This window comes from Felis catus, chromosome C1, assembly GCF_018350175.1.
Source record: "Felis catus isolate Fca126 chromosome C1, F.catus_Fca126_mat1.0, whole genome shotgun sequence".
NCBI classification, from domain to species: domain Eukaryota; kingdom Metazoa; phylum Chordata; class Mammalia; order Carnivora; family Felidae; genus Felis; species Felis catus.
Window position 1 is genome coordinate 918,921 of NC_058375.1, and position 22,526 is coordinate 941,446.

The 22,526-nt window shown below is 58.3% G+C and overlaps 1 protein-coding gene across 3 annotated transcripts in view; it reads left to right on the forward strand.

Moving 5' to 3' along the window:
* Window positions 1–222: 222 nt before the first annotated feature.
* PRKCZ (protein kinase C zeta) overlaps window positions 223–22,526 on the forward strand; it is a 100,029-nt gene continuing 77,725 nt past the window's right edge. Inside the window, exons 1-4 of one of the 3 annotated variants that reach the window (XM_023257963.2) lie at window positions 223–500; window positions 3,356–3,477; window positions 4,265–4,354; window positions 5,952–6,002. In XM_023257963.2, coding sequence (XP_023113731.1) covers window positions 430–500; window positions 3,356–3,477; window positions 4,265–4,354; window positions 5,952–6,002 — 334 coding nt within the window. In that variant the 5' untranslated portion in view covers window positions 223–429. Of the gene's footprint in view, window positions 501–3,355; window positions 3,478–4,264; window positions 4,355–5,951; window positions 6,003–16,091; window positions 16,126–19,833; window positions 19,859–22,526 lie in introns of those variants that run through there. The other 2 variants (XM_045034939.1, XM_019836008.3) reach the window with 2 other exon arrangements.

Consider the following 22,526-nt stretch of genomic DNA (forward strand, 5'->3'; position numbering starts at 1 on the left):
CGGAGCCATTGGGTCGCGGCCGCCGGGACCCCCGGGGATTGGCCCAGGTGGCGGCCCCGCCTCGCCCTCATTGGCCGCAGGTGCCACCGCCCCCGCCCCGGGACCGCCCGTCCCGCCGATTGGCCGCCCGCCGGGCCTCGGGTCGGCCATGTTCCGACCCCCCCTCCTCCCCCCGCCCCGGGCCTGACGCCGGGACTCCGTGCGCACACCTCGCGCGCCCCCGCTGGCCGTGCCCCCGTCCCGCTCAGCCCGCCCCCCAAGTTCCGCGGAGTTGGCCGGACCCGCGCCCCGGGAACCCGGCGCCGCGCGCGCGCGCGCCCTTCCGCGTTCCACCGCGGGCCCCACCTGGCGCCCCGGCCGGCCGCTGGGTCCCCGCGCCATGGCCCGAGCGCCCGGGGCGCGGCGCTGACGGCGGCCGGGGAGCGCGCCATGCCCAGCAGGACCGGCCCCAAGATGGACGGGAGCGGCTGCCGAGTCCGCCTGAAGGCGCACTCCAGCGGGTGAGCGCGCGACGCCCGACGGCGGGGACCGGCCCGGACCGGGGGGCAGAGCCAGGCGCGGGGACCGGCCCGGACCGGGGGGCAGAGTCAGGCGCGGGGACAGGAGCGCAGAGCCAGGCGCGGGGACCGGCCCGGACCGGGGGGCAGAGCCAGGCGCGGGGACGGGGGGGCAGAGCCAGGCGCGGGGACCGGCCCGCACCGCGCCCGCCGTCGGGGGCCGTGTCGCTGCGGCGCGGGAGGGACGGGACGGCGAGGGCCCTCGGGGCGCAGGGGCGCCGGGGAGGTCCTGACGCGCCCTCGCCGAGAGGCAGCCGTGGACGGGGCGGGCGCTCCAGGCGCCCTTGGACGTCGCTCGCGGGAAAGGTCGCGGGGTCCTCTGGCGCCGAGGCTGGGGCGCTGCGGGCTCCGGCGGCCGCGCGCGTCCCTCCTTCGCTCGCACTCACCCCGAGGACTTTGCGGCGCGGGAGGCGGCCCCGGGCACCGCACTGACACATTCCCGCCTCAGCTGGTTGGACATCAAGGCCACAAACCTGTAAAGACTAAAGTTTTCGTCAAGTTGTGAAAACTCCTGGTTGAGTTGTAAGAATCAGGGTTTCCTAAACTTTCCCCAATTTAGCCGGCCGGAGTTCTAAGAAAAGTTTAATGACCCAGGTCCTGGGTGCAAGACGCAGGTTAGGGGCAGTGAGCAGCCCGTCGTTGCGCGAATTGGGGTGTGGTGGGGGATCCCTCAAGTCTCCGGGAGCGGTTCTGTCGGGACCGGATCTTTCGGACACCGATCAGCTCTGCGTCCGCGCGCGTCGCCCTGGGCTCCACCTGCTCGCTGTAAAACGGGGCGAACGGGCTCCTCACAGAGGTCAGAGGCCGGGAGCGCCCGGTACGCCCCGGGTAGCGCCCCACACCCAGCAGCCGCGGGGCAGGACTGCGTGGGGGGGGGGGGGCGGGGACGGTGCCCAGAGGCCAGATCCTGCCTCTGGCCCCGGGCGCGCGCTGTAGACGAGGCTGGCGGGAGAGCTTCCTTGCATCCGTGTTGGTCTCCAGGGGCCCTGAAATCGGACCCGGCTGTCCGAGGGTCACCGGTACCGGCGCTGGGAGGGGAGCGCATCGCTCTCCTGGCGCATGAATTTGGCCGTCTTGGCCATAGTGGCTTGCCACGGGGGCATCTCAAAGGTTAGGGTTAGAGTTAGGGTGCATCGTCCCAGCTGAGGAGGGGCTTGTGGCTCTTGACCTCGTGAGGGCACCTTGTTTGGGGTGCGGGGTCAGACCTCTCCTGTCCTTTCTGCTATCCTCAGCTGGGTTGCCTGGGAGCAGGGTATGTGTGGGACAGTTGGTGACAGGGCTCCAGGGAGGAATGATTTCTGGGGAAGGATGGCCAGTCCGCCTGAAGAGGTCCAGGAATCCTGTTTCTGGCCTGGAAGGGTGGTCTGCCCATTAAAACTAGTTCTGAGGCTGTAACATCCTGGCTTGCTGGTTAGTAAACTGTGGAAGGCCTGTCACAACACAGACGCCCTCTTCCCAGCCAGGAACTGTGGGATCGGTCGACAGCCACTTTGTGAAAACTCAGTGGATCCGCAGCGAGAGGAAGTCCATACCCCAGCAGCCTGGGTGGGTGGGGCCTGCCCCCCCCCCACCCCAGCCTGCCTCCAGGGTGGGGCACTGAGGGCAGGGATGGAGGCCCTCGAGGAGGGTCCTGGGCAAAGTTGACTGGAGCTCTTGGGGGTTCTGGACTGAGCCACCACTGCCCCCACCCTGCCCCTGACTTTGGCCCCTGGAGAGCGCTTTGGTTACCGCCAGTAATGTGACCTGTTGAGTTTTTCTCTGGGCTGATGTGGCCCTCTCGTTCCTCCCATTCCCTACCTCAGCTCCCTCCCCTCCCCTCCCCTCCTCCCCTCCCCTTCCCTCTTCCTTTCCCTCCCCTCCTCCCCCACCTCTCCCCTCCCTGGCCTTCCCCACCCTCTTCCCCTCTTCCTCCCCCTCCCACACTCTTCCTTTCTCCCTCTGTGGTGCTCCAGGCTGTGCAGACAGTTCCTGCCTAGCCCAGCTCCTCACCCCCACCCGCGCCTGCCCCGTGTGTCTCCCAGGGCACTTGGGAGGCATAGTCCTCAGAATGCAGCGAGGATGCATTCTGGAAAGCACCCACCAAGGTCAGCGCTCACTTATCCAAACGGCAAGGGTCCAAGTGGAGCTCTGTCCCCAGTGGGACTGTGCTGCCACCTTCCTGGCAGATTGTTTGGGGCAGAGGTCAGCAGACACATCGAAGACGCCATTCTTAAAAATAGGGGGCCCCCAGCTTGGCCTTGGAAGATGTGCTGTGACTGGGGTGTCAGCAGGGTCCGGCAGCACCTGTGTCATGAGGAGATTTCCAGGTGATGTGGACCCGAGTCGGACGCTATGCTGGGTGGCCTCTCAGCGCCCGCTTTCCTGAGGTCACAGGAACAGCCACGTGGGTGTTCCCTTTCTCCAGCTCAAGCCTGGGCTGCTGTCCCTGCCGTCAGCTTTGGGGGAAGGTCTGATGAAGCCCGTGGGCTTGAGCTGAACACACTGGGCACACCCCCCCACCCCCTCCTTTGATGGGCAAATAACCTGGTCCCTGAGCAAGTGCTTGCCTGGCTCTTCCCGATGCCCCTGCCTCGTTCTTTCCCCCCAGTTAGGCAGGTCCCGGTGCAGAATAGATCTTTGTGTACAAAGGCATTCGTGGTAGTAATTAAAAAATAAAACTGGCCAGTGGTTCTGTTGGGGGTCCTGTAATATTTTGTTTGGGAAATTTTTCATTTAATCAACTCAGTTATTAATAAATCAATCAATAGTATTTGATTTAAATGTGCTCCTTGGTGAAACGTGTGCATCCTCTGCCCCAGGGACATCCTGATCACCAGCCTAGACGCAGCGATGACCTTCGAGGAGCTCTGTGAGGAAGTGAGAGAGATGTGCAGTCTCCACCAGGGGCACCCGCTCACCCTCAAGTGGGTCGACAACGAAGGTAGCCCTTGGTCTGGCCACAGACCGGAAATCTCCACACGTGTGCTTGTGGGAAGTTAGGTCAGCCCTGCCGCAGGGAGGTTTAAAACTATGGAATTAAGCTGGTTAACAGCCAGCTTCCCTGGGGGGATGCTGGAAGTCATTTCCGGGAAGAGGCTGCCTTCAGGGAAGCTTGGTTTGGGGGCTGGGAAGGGAGGAGAGCCCCCAGGGCAGCGGGGAGAGGGCTGCAGGGGTCTCGCTGCCCCGCCTGGGCCAGCCCTTGCCCTCCTCCCTGTTCCTCCTCTCTCGTGTTCTGGGTTTTCCAGTAGGTGATTTGGAAAGGTGAGCTCTCTGATTTTTCTGTTCTCGGGGAAAGCAGGAGGGTGAGTAGCTAGGGCCCCGTGGTGCACACATCCGAGAAAGCTGGGGGGTGGGGGGCAGCTCCCGGGGTATGGGTTCTATGCATCTCTGTGTTCCTATCCAGGATGGGGGTAGGGAGTCTCTGCTTTCGTCCAGGACTGAGCCAAGAAGAATGTCCTTTATCTTGCCCAACCGAGAGTTAGCACGGTTTTGCTCTCCAGGTGGCCTTCTCGGGGCTCAGGGTGAACTCACTTCCCTTTGGGGGAATCCACCGGTTCTGATGTGGGGCCCTGGTTGGAGCTGATTCCTGGTCTGGCTGGTTCTTGGACTTCCCAGCTCTGCTGTGGGCGGCTGGTCCCGAGCGGAGAGACGTGGCCTTTCCAGACTCGAGTTGGACCCCTTTGCCGTAGGCCTGCGGTGACCTCAGCGATGTCTCTTGCCCCGCCTAGGTGACCCCTGCACTGTGTCCTCCCAGATGGAGCTGGAGGAGGCCTTCCGCCTGGCCTGTCAGCACAGGGATGAAGGGCTCACCATTCACGGTTAGTGGCAGCTGGAGGGGTGGGGTGGTTCCACTGTGGTCTGGGGAGATGGGAGCCCAGCGTCCCCCAGACAGCCTGGGGGACTAGAGGCCATGTGGAGGATCATGGTTTAAAATGTCGGGATTCCAGAGAGAATTTAAGGATGTCGGATACAGTGCAGCTTGGGTTTTTTTTTTCTCTTATGTTTTATTAACCCAAATAAAAACTGCTGTGGCTGATAGAAAAGCTCCTTCTCACTGGACACAGGAGCCTGGGTTCTGGTTGCTGGTCCTCATCGTCCCCATTCCCTGGAGGCCAGCATCTCTGGGCACATCAGAGGCCTGGGCTCGCTCACTGGCCTCCGTCTGTCCCCGTCCCCAGCAAGGAGGGCGGGGGGAGCCCGGAAGGTGCACAGCACCACTGTCTGGGGACAAGAACTTCCCTGTGCCTCTCTCCTGGCTCACAGCGTTCCTCAGCCCGGTAAGCTCAGAGCTGGGTTACACGTTGAGTCCCGTAAATGTGAGCTGTTATCATTGCAGTATAGCCTCTGTAAATTGGGGGTGTCAGGCTGCCCCCCCCCAGCACTTTCGGGGTTCTTTAAAAAAAATTTTTTTTTAATTTACTTTTGAGACAGAGAGAGACAGAGCATGAACGGGGGAGGGGCAGAGAGAGAGGGAGACACAGAATCGGAAGCAGCACCAGGCTCTGAGCTGTCAGCACAGAGCCCGACGCGAGCTCGAACTCACGGACCGCGAGATCGACGCGGGGCTCGAACTCACGGACCGCGAGATCGTGACCTGAGCTGAAGTCGGACGCTCAACCGACTGAGCCACCCAGGCGCCCCTACTTTCGGGGTTCTGTAGGGTGTTCTGAGCGTGGTTCTGGCAGCTGTGGCCGACCAGCCACGTCTGCATTCCCTTCTATGCGGGGCGAGCGGGCAGCGACCAGAGCTCAGGACCAGGGTTTCTGTGGGACCATCATTGTCCTTGCTACTGGGGTAGTGGGTGGGTACAGGATCGGTTGAGGCTCTTTATGCAAATGTGGTTTATAAACTGGAGGTCTCGCCCCGCCCACTTCCTGGCGGTAAACTCACTTAAGTTGCTGCCGGGACGGGACGCTGTCGGCTAAGGTGCTTTAAAAAGCCACTTCTATTTTCTAGATTAAGGGAAGGGTTGTTGTTTCAGCTAGGGTTTAATACTTTGTAAGCTTCTGTTTTAATAATCTATTATGGAAGCCCAGGGTATATTTTAAGATACTTCATTTTGATTCCACTTGAGTACGAAGTGGAATCTAATGTGCTTTCCAAAGTCCCTCTGTGAAGGAGGTGTGTGTCCCCCCTCCCATCCGTGCTGGCTCACTGCTGCGCACCGGCCGGCTTCCTTGGGCGGCTCTGTCTGAGTCCCCCGACGGCTTTTGCCCCGAAGTTTTCAGTGGACTTTGAATTCCCGTGAAAGGGGGTTTGACGTCGGTGTGGTTGGGCTTCCACGGTTGTGCCCCGTGAGCATCTCCTCAGAGGGGGCTTGTCAGCCACGTGGCCTTTGTGTGCGAAGCCCGACTCGGAGCAGGACCTTCCGCAAAGTGCGCCGAATGACAGACTGCTCTCTCTCCCTCTGTCCAGTGTTCCCCAGCATCCCCGAGCAGCCAGGCATGCCTTGTCCGGGAGAACACAGTGAGTACATTTTCCCGTGACTCGTGTTGCGTGTTCTGGCTCGAATTCGTGGTCCGTCGTGTCGGGAATGTGGAGATGAGTGCCTTGTGTGGCCCGTGGCTTAGGAACACGTATCCTCCTGCAGCGACCGGGGGCAGAGCGCGTGGCTGATGCGGCCTCACGTGGTTGCCGTTGTCTTTGTGCGTGGCTAGCGAGTGCTGCCCTCCCGGCGCTGGCCTGTCCATCGGTGCCGGAAGGAAAAGTCCAGGAAAGCCCTGATCTCCCTGAGGAGATCCTGGTCGTTTGCCCCCTCCCCAGGCCGTCTCCTCGTGGGGCTGTTGGTAGGGGATGGAGTCCCAGGAGCGGTGGGGCCGGAGGAGAGCTTCTGACCTCGTCCCAGGGGCCATCGGACCCCAAACAGGCAGAGCACTTCCGTCCCGCCCTGTCCTTGAAGACAGGGCACTCATGTGGGGCGTAAATCACTCACCAGCCACCCAGACCCTCCCCGGGCCCGGTGCCCTGCCCTCTGTGTTGTAAGCACTGACCTCCGGGCCGGCCTGGGTGCCTGCGCGTTGGGCTCCCCTCAGCCCCTTCCCAACAGGGGACCCAGGGGCGGGCTCTGGGTCAGCCTCTTGTCGGGTCCCTTGGTCTGTGCTGAGTTCCTGCGGCCCCCCGGACCCGGTGGAGGTATTGAGTGGGTTGTGTGCGTGAGCGTTGGGCTTAAAGCACTGGGGCTGAAGATAGACTCGGGGACCCTTCGTGTCGAGGAGAGAGTGGCTGGTGATTGGGGAGTGGCCTTGGGGCTTCCAGAGAGAACTGGGGACCCTGAAAGGGCAGCCAGCAAGGCTGTGGAATCCTGGCAGGAGTGGAGCAGGGTGGTCTGACGGGGCCAGAACTGCCGCGGGGCTGGCTGGACGCGCTGCCCTGGTGGGTGGGCGGGTGCTGGACGTGGGGGACGGTTTCGGGGAGAGCGGAAGAAGCTATAGGGGCACGTTCCTTCATTCAGTCGTGCCTGTGCCTCCGCGCCCGGCGCTGCCAGGCCGGGTGCGGGCAGCAGGAGCCCCAGGACCTCCCAGCTGGGAGGCGGGCGACGGCCAGATAAACACCCAAATGCTCAGAGGGGGAGCCGGGGGCAGGGCGGGCCAGGTGAGACTGCAGCTTGAGAGTTGGAGGCCAGGAAACTGAGGAGGGGGTGGGAGAGGGGCTGGCCCGTGAGCCATGGAGGCCAGAGGGCCGACCTGCCAGCCGGGGGTGGGCCCTCCCGCAGGAGCCCCCTCCGCAGAGGGGCACCCAGCTGTCGATGGGAGTTGACCTGGCCTTGTGTGGGCTCAGCCTCTGGAGTGCAGGAGGGTGCGGGGTTTCTGCCCCCAGCGCGGTAGACGTGGGAGTGCCGGGCAGTGGCTGTGTCGCTGTGCAGGAATGCAGAGAATGTAGGGAGCTTCTAGAAAGCACTGTCCTTGAGATGCTTCGAGGGGTGGCTCTGGAGCTTTGATGACCACTCAGCCTTGCTGATCATACCGCCGGCACCTGGAGGCAGCCGGTCCCAGGGAGGGGCTGAGGCCGGCTGACAGGTGCTGTCTCCCCCTGCGCACGGATCCCGGCCGCACACACCCACATCCCTGCACCGGGCACACAGGACAAGGGCTGCCTCACCCTGCTGGCCAGGAGTGTGTGAGCAGAACGCCTTCCTCACGCGGGTCCCCTGGGCTCTGGGCTCTTTGAGTGTTGGACTTCTCCCCGATATTTTGCTCTTTTGGCTTGATTTTAATGCCAAGAAAAAATCCGTTCTGGTCACCGATGGCCACGGTGTGCGGTGAGATTTTGGTGCCTGCGTGGGCACTCACATCCAGTGTTATTGGTCAGCACGCCTGATGCCTGGGGAGCGAGAAGGGTCAGACAGGTGCCAGGTGAGTGGCGCCCCGGAGCTGTGTCGGGACCACGTGAGGAGGGCTGGACGGACTGATGGACGGACGGGCGGCAGAAGTGCAGTCCCGCGGTGGCACCTGGGCACGTCCAGCTGGAAGGGCCACCCTGCACCATCTGGCCTGTGTCCACTTTCAGCAAAACACCGTCCAGCACATTCTATTCGGGTTGTTAATCTGAACTTAGTCGTTTTTATAGAGTTACACAAGATCGTGTAAAGTACACATAACATAAAATGCACTGTTTTGGCCACTGTGGAGCGAGTGACTCTGTGGCAGTTAGGACATCCAGTGTTGTGCCACCTCTCCCTCCCGCCCTTCGGCGGCCACTCCCCATTCCCTGCTCCACCCAGCCCCCCACGGCCACGGCTTGTCGCTCTGGCTCTGGATTTACCTGCTTTGGACATTTCCTGTAAATGGAGTCATGGGAGGTGCACTTTGTCACTGACCTCTGTCCCTTAGCATGACATTTTCCACCTTCATCCCTGTTATGGTGCATGTCAAAACCACGTTGCTTCTTTTCCCGGTTTTTTACTGTGGTAAATTACATACAGCGTAAGACTTGCCGTCTTGACCATTTTTTTAAGTTTATTTATTTTGAGAGAGAGTGCATGGGTGTGAGCAGGGGAGGGACAAAGGGAGAGAGAGAATCCCAAGCAGACTCCATGCTGTCAGCACAGAGCCCGACGTGGGGCTCGATCCCGTGAACCATGAGATCATGACCTGAACCGAAATCAGGAGTTGGATGTCCCCCAGGTGCCCCTTGACCATTTTTTTTTTTTTTTTAACGTTTATTTATTTTTGAGACAGAGAGAGACAGAGCATGAATGGGGGAGGGTCAGAGAGAGAGGGAGACACAGAATCGGAAACAGGCTCCAGGCTCTGAGCCATCAGCCCAGAGCCTGACGCGGGGCTCGAACTCACGGACCGCGAGATCGTGACCTGGCTGAAGTCGGACGCTTAACCGACTGCGCCACCCAGGCGCCCCCCCCTTGACCATTTCTAAGTGGCTGGTTCGTTGATATTAATCACATTCACCCTGTTACGCAACAGTCAGCACCATCCATCTCCCAGGCTCTGGACTCTGGATCTCAGCTCAGGTAGTGATTTCACGGTTCGTGAATTTGAGCCCCACGTCTGGCTCTGCACTGACAGCAGGGAACCTGCTTGGGATTCTCTCTCTCTCCTTCTCTCTCTGCCCCTCCTCTGCTCCTGCTTATTCTCTCCCTCTTTCAAAATAAATACACAAACGTTAAAAAAAAAAAAAAATTGAAGCTCTGTTCCCACCGGCACCTCCCCCAGCCCCTGGTGGCCACCCTGCCACTCTCCGTTCTATGACTTTGACTAGTCGAAGTACCTCACATAAGTGGAGTCAAACAGGATTTGTCTTTTTGTGACTGGTTTATTTTACGTAGCAGAACGTCCTCAAGGTTCATCCACATAGCGTATGACCTGTAGCATCACAGGATTTCCTTGTGTTTCTAAGGCTGAATGATATTCCATCATATGTATGGACCACGTTTGGTTTATCAGCCACAGGTGGACACTGGGTCGCTCCCTTGCTTCAGCTCTTGTGAATCGTGCTGCTGTGAACACAAATGTACAAATATCTCTTAGATCTTGCTTTCAATTTTGGGGGGGGGTGATATATACTCAGAAGTGGAGATGCTGGGTCGTAAGGTGTTTCTGTTGCCACACTGGCTTCCACACTGTTCCCACCAGCTGTGCACAGGGTCCCAATTTCCCCACATCCTCACCAGCACTTACCAGTTTCCAATTCCTTTTTTTTTTTTTTTTTAATTTTAGTGAGTGAGCGAGTGGGGGAGAGGGGCAGAGGAAGAGAGAGAGAGAATCTTAAGCAGACTCCACACTCAGCACAGAGCCCCACGCGGGGCTCCATCCCCCGACCCTGGGATCATAACCTGAGCCGAAATCAAGAGTCAGATGCTCAACCGACTGAGAAGCCCAGGTGCCCCTCCGTTTTCTGAAGCATCCCCATGGGTGTCAGGGGGCCTCTCGTAGTGCTGACCCGCATTTCCCTGAGGGTGAGTGACGCTGAGCATCTTTTCCTGGGCTTCTTGGCCACGCGGTGTGTTCTTTGGAGAATGTCCGTTTGTGTCCTTGGTCCGTTTTTGAGTGCGGTTGTTAATGTTTCTGCTCCTGGGTTTGGGGAGTCCTTTTACATTCTGGGTTTTAATCCTTCATCAGCTGTATGGTTGCACATACTTTCTCCCACTCTGTGGGTCGTCTTTCCGCTCTGGATCGTGTCTCTTGATGCACAAAACTGTTAACTTTTCATGAAGTCCAGTTTGTCTGTTTTTGTTGTTTTTGCCTCTGGTTTTGGTATCCCATCCAAGAAACTGTCGACTACAATGTGGTCAGGTTTTATCCTACGTTTTCTTCTAAGAGTTTTATAATTTCAGGCGTTACATTGAGGTCTCTGATGCATTTGGGGTTAATTTTCGTACATGGCGTGAGGTGTAGGGGTCCAGCTTCCTTCTTTGGCATGGGGACGTCCAGTGTTCCCAGTGCCTGTTTGTTGAAAAGACCAACCTCTCCCCATTGAACGGCCCTTCTCAAGAGTCACCTGACCGGCGTGGGAGGGTTGGCTTCTGGACTGTCTGTTCTCTTGGACGTCGAAAGTCTGTTTTTATGCCAACATCACGCCGTTTTGGTTACTGTAGCACGTCTTGAAATCGGGGAGTGTGAGGGCTCCGGCTTTGTTCCTTTGCAAGATGGTTTGGCTGTTCTGGGTCCCTGGAGATGATTTTTAGGATGAGGATTTCTGTTTCAGCAAAAACATGTCGTTGGGCTCTTGCTAGGGGTTGCGTGGAATCTTTGGTTGGTTCGGGTGGTATTCACGCGACGCCGCCGCGAAGCCTTCCGGCCCGTACACGCGGATGTTTACTTTTGTTGTCTGTACTTTCAGCACGATGTTGTAGTTTTCAGCGTGCAAGTCTTTGACCTCCTTCGTGGGTTTAGTAGGCACTTTACTCTTCATGCTATCGTAAGATGGAAGCGTTTTCTGAATTTCTTTTTTCGGGTTGCTCGTTGCTTGTGTATAAAAATGCAGCTGATCCTGGTGTTGGCTTTGCATCCTGCTGTTTTGCTGAATTTGTGTATTAGTTCCGACGCCTTTTTTGTGGAATCGTTAGTGTTTTCTGTATCATCTGTGAACAGAGATCATTTTACTCTTCCCTCTCCAATGGATATGCTTTTATTTATTCCTTTTTCTTGCCTGACTGCTCCCGTTAGAACTTCTAGTGTGTGGGAGAGGGGAGCAGGCATCCTTGCCTTGTTCCTGATCTTGGAGGAAATGCTTTCAGTCTTTGAGCACTCAGGGAGATGCTTGCGGGGATGCTCATATATGGCTTTTACCAGGTCGAGGCGCGTAGTTTCCTTTGTGGCCATAATGAGACTTGTATGTGGTCTTTGTCGCCAATTTCTGGCTGAGCTCCTGAGTCCCTGGGAATCTCCTGGGCAAGGCGAGTGTCTTTTGTCATTCTTTGTCATGGGAGTGTCATTCTTTAAGAGTACCTTTTGAACACATTAGAATTTATGATAATGAGGGGGTTTGGGGTGGGGCCTCTAGATAGCCTCAGGATGGGGCTGCGACCAGAAAGACCTAGTGACTAGAGCAGTTTATAGTCTTACCCCCTGACCTTTTGGGAGGAGAGAAGGGCTGGAGGTTGAATCCATCATGCCTCCGTAAAACCCGTCAGGAGGGTGGGTGGGGGCGGTGTCTGGCGGTGACACAGGGAGATGTGGGGACAGGGGCTTGTCTAGAGAGTGTGGAAGCCCCACGCCCTTCCCCCACACCTTGCCCTGTGGATCTCTTCCGTCCGTCTGTTGCCGAGTTAATCCAGTCACTCCAGCAAATTAATCCCACCTGGGAGGGGTTGAGGGAATGCGTCATCTGTAGCCATTCGGTCGACAGCACACAGTTGACAGCCTGGATTGGTGACTGGCCTCTGAAGTGGGGAGGCGGCGGTCTCGTAGACCGAACCCTTCACCTGTGGGATCTGGTGCTGACTTCAGGTAGAGAGCATCAGAATTGAGTTCACTGCTTGGCGCTGGGGGGAGAAAACACGCGTGGTGCCTTCTGTTCCTTGTTTGCCGAGGATTTTGTTGTTGTTGTTTTAAAGGTGAAGTCACTTGGGGGCCTGGGTGGCTCAGTCGGTTAAGCGCTTAAGCGTCTGGGTTTCAGCTCAGGTCATGATGTCACGGGTTCGTGAGTTCGTGCCCCTTGGGGGCTCTGTGCTGGCGGCATGGATCCTGCTTGGGATTCTCTCTCTCTCTCTCTCTCTCTCTCTCTCTCTCTGCCCCTACCCAGCTCATGCTGTCTCCGTCTCTCTCAAAAATAACTAAACTTAAAAAAATAAGTAAATAAAAGAAGTAATTTTTGTCAAGAGGATATGGAACTACGTTCCGTGCAGTTGGGAACTCTAACATGCAGAAATTCAGCAGCTTCAGCCTGAGGTCTTCTAGCATCTCTAGGCCTAAATAAAAACTGCCTATTTAGATTGGAAACATTTATAGTGTCCACGTCTACAGCGTGAATCTGTCTAAAACCAGACAACGCCAGACTTTCCAGGAGCTCCCACCCTAAGCCACCACCTCCAGTGACTAGAACTTTGTGTGAATCTAACAAAGACTGGAGAGATTTGGTGCTCGGCTGGAAATCAGGGTGTGTGAAGGGTCCGGATTGCTCTAGGAACTTCCTTACACGGTTCCTGAGACCTTCCCAGTCCCCAGTGTCCCCACACCCACCATCGACAGCCATCTCTCAGCCAGCAGCTCCCCTGTTCTCCTCCTCTCCGCCTCCCCATCTGCCATATTGTTCTGTCCATTGTTTGTTGAGTATTTTTATCATGAAAGGATTTTTATCTTCATGAAATGCCCTTTCTTTGTCAGTGGAGCTGACCGTGTGGTTGTGTGGCTTTTCCCTCCATTCTGTTCATGTGTATCGCACCGATTGGTCGCTCCCATGTGGAGCCATTGCTGCGTTCTGGGGCAAACCCCACTTGGTCACGCGCTATGGTGCTGAGTTCTGTTTCCTTTTGCATCAGTGATCATAAGAATACTGGTCTGTAGTTTTCTCTTCCTGTAGTGTCTCTACCTGGCTTGGTATCGGGTTACGCCGGCCTCCTAGAATGAGTTCACAGATTTCCCTCCTCTTCAGCGTTTTGGAAAAGTTTGAGAAGGATAGATGTTAGGTCTTTAAATGTTCTGTAGAATTCACCAGTGAAGCTGTCTGGGCCAGGGCCTTCTTTGTCGGGAGATCTTTGATTATTGATTCAATCTCTTTACTGATTGTAGGTCTGTTTATATTTCCTATTTCTTTTTTTTTTAATGTTTATTTTATAGAGAAATCCTTTTTAAAATTTTATTCATTTATTTATAGAAGCCATGTTTTATTTTATTTTTTAATTATTTTAATGTTTATTCTTGAGAGAGAATGAGTGGGGGAGGGGCAGAGAGAGCGAGCGAGCGAGAGAGAGAGAGAGAGAGAGAGAGAGAGAGAGAGAGAATCTGAAGCAGGCTCCAGGCTCTGAGCTGTCAGCACAGAGTCTGATGCAGGGCTTGAACTCATGAGCCGTGAGATCGTGACCTGAGCCAAAGTTGGACGCTTAACCGACTGACCCACCCAGGCGCCCCTTGAGAGATCCTTGTTTTTTTTTTTTTAATGTTTCTTATTTATTTTTGAGAGACAGAAGACAGTGTATGAGTGGGGAGGGGCAGAGAGAGAGGGAGACACAGAATCAGAAGCAGGCTCCAGGCTCTGAGCTGTCAGCACAGAGCCTGACGCGGGGCTGGAACCCACGAACTGCGAGATTGTGACCTGAGCCAAAGTCGGACGCTCAACCGACTGAGCCACCCAGGAGCCCCAAAAGTTTGTCAATTCTGTTGATCTTTTCAAAGAACCAACTCTTGTTTTCATTGATTTTTTTTTTCCTATTGTTTCTGTATTTTCCATCCTTGTTATTTCCTTCTTCCTGCTAGCTTCGGGTTAGTTCCATCTTCTTCCAGTTCCGTAAGTCGAGAATTTAGCTGGCTGGCGGGCGACCGTCCTTGGTTTCCGGTGTTGGTGTTGGCTTCACAGCGGCAGGGCCCCCCCGCGCCCCGCGCCTCTGGTTTCGTCCGTCTCTAAGTTTGTTTTATTTCCCTTGTGATTTCTCTTTTGATCCATCCGCCGTCTCATTGGTGGACAGGGGCGACTTTTCCAGATTTCCTTCTGTGATTTGCTTCTGACTCCGTCCTGCTGTGGTCGGAGAAGACACTTTGTGTGACATTTATCTTTTAAAATCCATTGAGACTCACGGCCTCACCTGTGGTGTCCCAGAGGATGTCCCGCGGACGCCTGAGAACGTGGTGCGGCTGTTGAGCGGAGCGTTGTGCGTGTCTGTGAGGTCGCCTTGGGTTGTTGTGTGAAGACCTCTGTGTCCTTATTACCTTCTGTCTGGATCTGGATCTCCCGCAGTGTGTTTATCCGTTCGCGTGCTGGCGGGCACTTGGCTGTTTCCCCGGCTGCTCTTTCTGGAGAGCCCTGCTGTGAACATTCTCCCGCGGGCTCCAGGCTTCAAAAGTCCCGAACGGGTAGCTTGGTTTTGGCCACACCGTACAGTTTGTACGTGCTGAGGCATCATCGGGGTGAACTGTCAGCAGGGTCCCCTGAGCGTCCCCCCTTTAGAGGCGGCCTGACTTCAGTCCAGCCCCGGGTCCCGTGCGAGCTGACCTCAGTTGCCTGAGGTTGCCTGTCGGGTGAAAGTGATGGGGTGAATGTGCTCTGGGGGTTCGGCTGCGAGGCCAGCCTCCCTGCCGTCAGCAACGAGGGCCCCGCAGGAGCCGAGTGACCCAGGAGGGTCCCTCCCACCGAGTGGCAGCACGTTTCCGGGGCTTTCTGGGACGAGGCCTGTGGCACAATAAGGAATTAAGAATCCTGGCAGTTTGGGCGGCCAGGGCTCTGTGGGAGAGGTGCCTGTGGCCCCGTGGCCCTGAGGGGACCCGCAGTGAGGCAGGCCTGGGGTGACCCTAGCAGTTTGTTGAGGCCCAGAAACAGTGTGGGACGCCTACCTGCCGTTCCAGGCCACCCGAGGCCGAGAGGAAGGTGGTGGCTGCACAGAGGGGCTCTGTGGCCTCGCGAGAGGCTGGGCCTCACTCCCCGTGCGCAGCTCCGTTCACAGCCACACCCGCCGGTTCTCATTCGGGCGGCTCTTCCCGGCACTGGTGTGCAAGGCAGACGTCGTCGCCCAAGCCGCTCCTCTGTCTCATGCCTTTTTGTACCTCCGGTCACGCAGAAATGTTATTGTTGTGAGTTTTGCATGTTCAAATCTGTTAATATTTTCCTTTCTGGCTACCCCAAAGGGCAGACTTTTGTTTTTTGCGTTTAGGTCTTTGATCCGTCTGGAACATGCATGCGTCTCGAGTGGCCCCAGCTCTTGGGCCCGAGATGCAGCACACCTGGCTCTGGTTTGTACCTGGGGCTCAGGGAACCTGGGCTTTTTTTTTTTTTTTTTTTTAATGTTTATTTATTTTTGAGACAGAGGGAGACAGAGCATGAGCATGGAAGGGGCAGAGAGAGAGGGAGACACAGAATGTGAAGCAGACTCCAGGCTCTGAGCTGTCAGCACAGAGCCGGACGCGGGGCTCGAACTCACGAACTGTGAGATCATGACCTGAGCTGAAGTCGGACGCTTAACCAACTGAGCCACGCAAGCGCCCCGAACCTGGGCTTTTTTACCCCGCAAGATGCAGCAACTGTCTCACTTGGGAGTGGGGGGGACGTTACTAATGTATCACACACGCCTGGGCCATGGCTCCCTGGAAGCAGACGGTCACTGTGACAAACAGCAGAGCAGTGCTCTTAACTGGAGGTGTCACCAGGTGAAGGGGGTGGGGCCAGCCCGTGAGGGCGAGGGCGAGACAGCGGAGGCTGCGTGGGCTTGATGGTGGGCGGGGTCTGAGGTCCCTTCCTGGGAGGGGCCGCCCCTCTCTGACTCCCCAGCCCCAGGGCTGCTGCAGCCAAGGGCCACCAGCGCAGCACAGCGTTGCCCTGCCTGGGTCTGAGGCCTGAAGTCTGAGCAGGGGGCTCCAAGAGGGCGCCTTCGGACTCTTGGCTCCTGGTGGTGGCCGCTGCCTCTTCCCTCCAGCTCCTCCCCCGAGTGTCCGTGACTCCGCCTCTGTCTGTAAAACAACTCGAGTGATGGGATTGTATGTGCTCAGTAAGTGCTTATTCAGCATGTCCGTAGAGGACTGAGGCCCAGGTGGTGGACTTCAATGCTGTTAACAAGAGGGGCCCATCCTGACAGTGAGAGAGGCTCCCGGCCGGGGCCTCTGTGATGTCCCAAGGGGGCTTCCTGGAGGAGGAGGAGTCTCACCTGACTTAGAGCTGGACTGGGCCCTGTAGACACGCTCCCTTCCTGGGCAGGGGCAGCAGAAGTGGCTTCTGGGCCTGAGCCTGGCCCCTGGGGCAAGGCCTCTGTGGTTGAAGGGAGGTTGTATCTGGGTCAGGACCCTGAGAGGTCAGACCCACCCCCCAGCGTGACCCTGTGGGTCTGGGGTTGGCCAGGACGAAGATGTGAGCTTGCCTTTATCTGCCCTTTGTCTGCTGCCCTGTGGCTGGGACAGGCTTCCTCACCTGTCGGGAGCCCCAGGCGTTTGGGAGCTTTTGAAGTCCTCCTCCTACCAGCTGCTGTGGGGCGGGTGGTAACAGGCCCGGCCCCAGGCCATTTCCACTTCCACTCCCGGGAAGGAAGGTTTCCACAGCCTGAGATTGAGATTTTAAAGGCGGGTGTCCTGACACAGGCTGACAAATGTTGCTGACCTGTGTGGGGGGACGCTGGGCTCACCTGGACACATCTGTCCAGAGGCTCAGAGGAGCAGTGGCCCCAAAATAGGGGCTGGGTTGGGGCTGGTGGGGAAGAGCTGTGGTGACGGGAAGGGGGTGGCAGAGAACCTCTTGCTGGGCCGGGGCAGGACCCCCGGGCCAGGCCCCCCGGGCCAGGCCCAGCCTCACTCCCCTGGCCCTGCTCTCTGGCTCCTGCCTGCCCCGCCCATGGCCCAGGGCACAGTCTGGGTAGAAGCTTCCCTGAGGCTGGACGGCTGCCTGGAGGCAGGGTTACTCAGGGAGGGGGACTTGGCTGGGCGTGACCCACACACCGGCCGGGTGTAGAGTCTGTGGTGTAAGAAGTGTGTTCGTGAGACCGGAGAAGGTGGTGGGTGTAACACGCGGGTGCTCACAGTGCTGCTGGTCCAACCCTCAGCTCCGAGGTGAGCCTGCTGTGTGGCTTCAGGCAGGTGGGCGTGCCTCCCTGGGCTTCCTTTCCCTGTAAAGGGGTCTGTACTAGTGGCCACCTCGAGGGGCCGCGCGGGGGCTCCAGGAGCGAGCTGAGTCTGCGGCGAGGCCAGCTTGCCCACACCCCCAGCCCGCCCAGCTGGTCAGGCGTATTAGGGCCCTGCGGGCTGTTGTGGGTGCGTTTGGCCCTGCAGGAGGGTTGTCGGCAGTACTGGGAGGAGGGAAGAGCCCGGGGGTGAGGGGCTCTAGGTTGGACCAGTTGGTGGAGCAGGGACTTGGGGGCTGAAGCCCTCGGACGCATAGTCCTTCTGGAATATGCCCATTCCCTGCTATTTATAGGTGTGTCTATTGTTTTCATAAAAATGGTGTTTCATTCACCTTTGTCTCAAATTACTTGCAACAAACTCAAAGCTAGTCATCCAACTAGTACCGGCTTCGGGCTTCCGTTAGATAGAATTAGCAGCCGGCCAGTTGAGCCTGGGTTTTCTGAGATCTTCGAAACTGGATGTTCTGGTCCGGATTGAAGTGTACGCTTGGCTGGAGGACAGGGGCTGTGCCCTAAAGCTCAAGGCTTTGCTTGCGGTGGACTTGGGCTACGTTGGGGTTTCCCGCTGAGCCCTGTGTAGACGTGGTGGTTCAGTTACTTTACGACTTTGTAGTCTCAGCCAGGGGTCTGCACACTTTCTGGAAAGGCCAGGTAGTAATCAAGCGGTCTGTGCCCCAGCGCCTCAGCTGCCTTAGACAGATGAGCCACAGGGGCTGAAATTTCTCAAATGCGTGTTTTGTGTAAATTCCACGTTCTTGAGAAATTACAAGCCATTCTTAACTTGATGCTTGGAGCCCCGAGCCTGTGTCCCCCAGCCCTCGCTCCCTGTGGTGGAGACTCGGGGGCCCTGGGCCTCGGGGGGAGCCTCAGTGTTACCTTCACGGCTCGCGGTGTGTGAAATGCCTTCCCGTGGCCACTCAGCGGCAGGGTGATTGGAGCCCCCAAGTGACTTCAGGCCCCACTGTGAGTGACTGACGGGGCTGGAATTTGAACCCAGAGCTTTGGCCCTGAGTCTGTTCGTGTGCAGGAGCGAGCACAGATGTGGGAGCCCCGGCGCATGTTTGTAAGTGGTGGGTGGGGATGTTCGAACCAGGCGTGTGCAGGTCCCGGGCAGGGTGTGTTTTGGTGCTCGGTAGGGGAGAGGTGCCCCCTGTGCCCCCAGCCCCCAGCGTGAATCCCGGCCATGGAGGGTCATTGCAAGTCCAATGACTCCAGGCAGGCTGGACGAGCTCCCCGGCCTAGGCTGACAGTGTCTTTTTCCTGGGGTTTTTGGGAACTGGAGGGAATTGGGGGTGGGCTCCCCTGTAGCCACGATGGCCGGGACCGTGGCTTCTGTCCCCCTTCCCTTCTGGGGCCACGGCACCCAGGCCTCGGGACGCGTTCTGAGGCTCTGGACCCGGCGGGGCGGTGTGTGTGTGGGGGGGTCACTCGCACTCAAAAGGCCTCTGCTTTCCCGCACCCTGCCCGGGGGCCTGACCCGGGGGGGGGGCACAGCCGCCTGGGCCCTGTCCCCACGGACACAGCACTCCAAAGGCTCTGAGGCCGAGCTGCCCTCCTTGTGGCCGCTGCCCCGCGTCCTCTTTCAGGACCGTCCTAATGCAGAGATGCTTGTTTTCATGTGACGTCAGCTCCTCGGTATCCAGGCCGTGTTTTAGTTGGTGCCTCAGCTGCCGGCCCCAGCTTCCCAGGGGAGCCGGGTACCACCCGGCCTGGAGACACGAGGAGGCAGGGATGTGAGAGGCGGGGGACGGGCCGGCCAGCCTGCCTTTAAATACCTGCTCCTCGCCGTTGAGCGCACCCTGCCCGCGGTGGGCCCGGAGGGGAGCGGAGGGCAGCGCCGGCGCAGGGAGGGTTAGGAAGATGCCTCCCTTCACGCCCACCGCTCCGTAGAGCATAAAGAACCCTGTGCCGAGCAGGGGGGGGAAGAAAGCCCGGTGAGTAATGCACATCGCTTGTGCCTTTCTGTCCGGGGCCGCAGGCCCCGCGCGAGGCGGCGATGCTGCCCGGCGGCTGGGTCCCGGCCGGCGGCCTGGCCCGCAGCCTCGGCGCCGCACAGATGTTCCAGCCACGGGCGCCGGGGGCAGGGATGCGGCGGCGGGGCGGCCGGAGGCTCCTGTTTCCGAGCTGACAGGCCCCGGAGGAGCTGCCGACGCGGGGGGGTGCCGGAAGGAAACGTATCCCCGGGAAGCGACGCGCGGCCTGTCAGCGCGGCCGGGCGGCCCCGGGAGATGAACGGCCTCGCGGTCCTCGGGGGGCTCTGGCCGCGGGGAGCGTGGCTGCGGCGGGGGGGCTCGTCCGGGCGACTCCAGTCCGCCGTGACCGTGCGTGAGCGCCGCCGGCTGCTCCCTCCGCATCGCTGCGGGCGAGGGGTCCGCGGGGCCGCCGCCCCCGGCCGCGGCCAGCACCTGCCTCCCCGCACCGGGCCCCGCAGGGCTGCTCCCGCTGTGCGTGCCCCTGCCGGTCCCGGCCCCGTGTTCGCGTTGACGACAGCGTCGTGTCGGAGTCTGGGCGGCTCGGCCGGTGTTGACGTGCCCGGCTCGCTCCGTTGGGGTCCTCGGGTGTCGGCGATGAGTGTGGGGCCAGCGTCCGGTTTTCCGTGCTGAGATGGTCGGAGGTAGACCCAGATGCGCCTAGGGGCCGCTCGGTTGCTGGTGGGGATGTGGGAACGGGGGTGATTTCTGACGTCCATTTTGCAAGGTGTTTTTGTAAAAAAACAACAACAACAACAAAAAAACCCAGAAAACAACCACAGCAGGCAACCCCCCCCTCCCTGGGGCTGGCGGGGAGCTGACGGCCTGGGGGGACGGGCTGCCGGGGTGGATGGGATGGCCCCTCATGTGGACGGTGCCGGTGCCGGGGTGATGGGGAGGCCTCTGAGCAAGCCCACCCCTCCCCCAGGAGCAGGAGGGATCGTCTCTGTGCTGCCAGCCCGGGTCACAGGGGTAACTCGTTAGTTTTGGTCCTTGAATTAGGAAATTCAGGGTGTGCTGATGGGTGCGTGGGAGAGGAGAGGGAGCAGGGGTGTCGGCTCACGTGTGTGCTTGCCAATGAGGAGAAATTAGCTGTGTCATAGTTTCTTGGGATGTCTGGGACATCTTGGCCTCTTTCCTTCCGTGTGGTCACGTGCTGCTAGTGTGCGGCCGATGTGAACCCTCACGGTGCTGACCCATTGCGGGGGGACCCGGAGCTGGGCCTGAGCAGGTGGCTTCCAGGGCCTCAACAGGGTTTGGTCAGAGCCAAAGAGCAGGGACAGGTTGGGGGAGCGAACCCCCCAAAAGACCCCCAGTGTGTGTTGCTGCCGTCAGAGGGGTCTGGGCTGTGTTTCACCTGTGTCTGTCCTGGTCAAATCCGCGTGGGGTCTCGTATCCCTCCTGTCTTAGCGCGTCAGCCGCCGACAAGGTGCCATCACAAAGTTCAGAGCCGCTGACAGTCACGAAAGGAGTTGTGTGTGCCGTTTGCCCAACTCTGCGGGGAGTGTGGTCCTGCTGACCTTCCAGACATCGGCTCTGGGCCGCCTGGACACCAGTCGGTCACCCAGAGCAGCCGAGAGCCCTGGACGGTTCCCTCCGCACGGTGGATGCTGCCCTCAGTCCCTCCTGTCAGGTGTCACCGTGGTGCGGACGTGGGCTTGTCCGTAGTTCCAGTGGGCACTCCCTGTCCCCGAAGCCGTCCATATTCCTGCCTTGTCCCCTCTGCTGTTTGTGTAGTGGCAAAGGCCACATCTCGTCTGACCACCCAGATGTTACAGACTGAGCCCCTGTGGGTCGAGCCACCGGGTCGGAGCTCAGGGCGGCGGGTGCCTGGGGTCAGGCTCCAGACTTCTGAGGGTCCAAAGAGCAGGCCAAAGGGGTTTCCTTTCCCAGGACTGGGAGCTGTTTCAGGGACACGCTTTTCTGGGGAGAGGGGGAGCCAGCCCAGTCCTACTGAGGATAAACCTCTATTCCAGGTTTGACGTGTCTTTGGTGTTTATATCCAACGAACAAAGGTGTTTTTTTTTTTTTAATTTTTTAAATGTTTATTCATTTATGAGACATGGAGAGAGAGAGAGAGAGAGAGAGAGAGAGAGAGAGAGAGAGAGAGAGTGCGAGTGGGGGAGGGGCAGAGAGAGAGGGAGACACAGCATCTGAAGTAGCTCCAGGCTCTGAGCTGTCAGCGCAGGAACTGACGTGCCGACGTGGGGCTCGAACCCATGAACCGTGAGATCGTGACCTGAGCCGAAGTCAGACCCTTAACTGACTGAGCCACCCAGGCATCCCGAGAAAGTTTACTTTTTGTGTCTCCCCCTTCCTTGCTCACGGCAAAGAGGAGTTTAGGGGCCAGGGTCTGGGTGGGTCTGGCTGGTCTTGCTTAATTAATCCCTGCTGCCACAGGGCCTTTGCTTGTGCCGTTTCCCTTGCTCTTGCAGAGTGAGTGGCACTTAGGGCCACTGCCTCCACAACCACTGCCCCTAAGAGTTGGATGGGCCTTTTGTGTTCCTGTGGGGTCCCAGCTCTAGGCCCAGGGAGCCCACTCTGTAAGTGTGTGTTGCTTTATGGGAGGGACAGAAAAGCAAAGTAAGCCTTCTGAACCAATTTCTCATCCAGCGTTGAGATTGTTTTTGGTAATAAAGTACAGCACGGAAGACAGCGCCGCAAAACCCCCACAGGTGTATTTGGAGTGGCAGCTTATTTTTAGGATTATCCTAAATAGGTAGAGTAGGGCACTTCATCTACGACTGGTCTCCGAGTCTCCTGTGTCTTTGAGGCCTCCAGGATGACCCGGCCGATTTGTCCCCACCCCAGGGAGCCGGACTGTGACCCGGCAGCTCTGCCACTTCCCCTGAGCAAGGTTCAGAACCAGGAGAGGCAGGAATGCCTAGCTGACAGCTAAGGAATCTTTCAAAGGCGCTCTGCGTGCAGTCGGACAGAGACGCCTGCTGACCCAGCCTCACGCTGCTGCCTGCGCGTTCGCTGGGTGAACGAGAGACAGTATCCACGATGTCGGTGGGTGGAGGGGACCCTGAATTTATGTTTTATTGTTCAGTTTGGTGGTTTGAGTGTGTGTGTGTGTGTGTGTGTGTGTGTGTGTGTTTTCAGTTTGCTTTTTTGACTTCTCTTCTGGGAAATTTAAAATGATTTGATTTGTAGCAATATGGAGCGTCGCTGGGGTGAAGGGCCCCAGGTGGAGAGCGGGTGGGTGGTCGGCGCCCACCAGGGCTGCCTGTTCACTTGGCCCCTGATGGCACCCTGATGCCGTGCCTCTGTTTACCCATTTGTGAGCTGGGATTGTGGAAGGAACTGAAC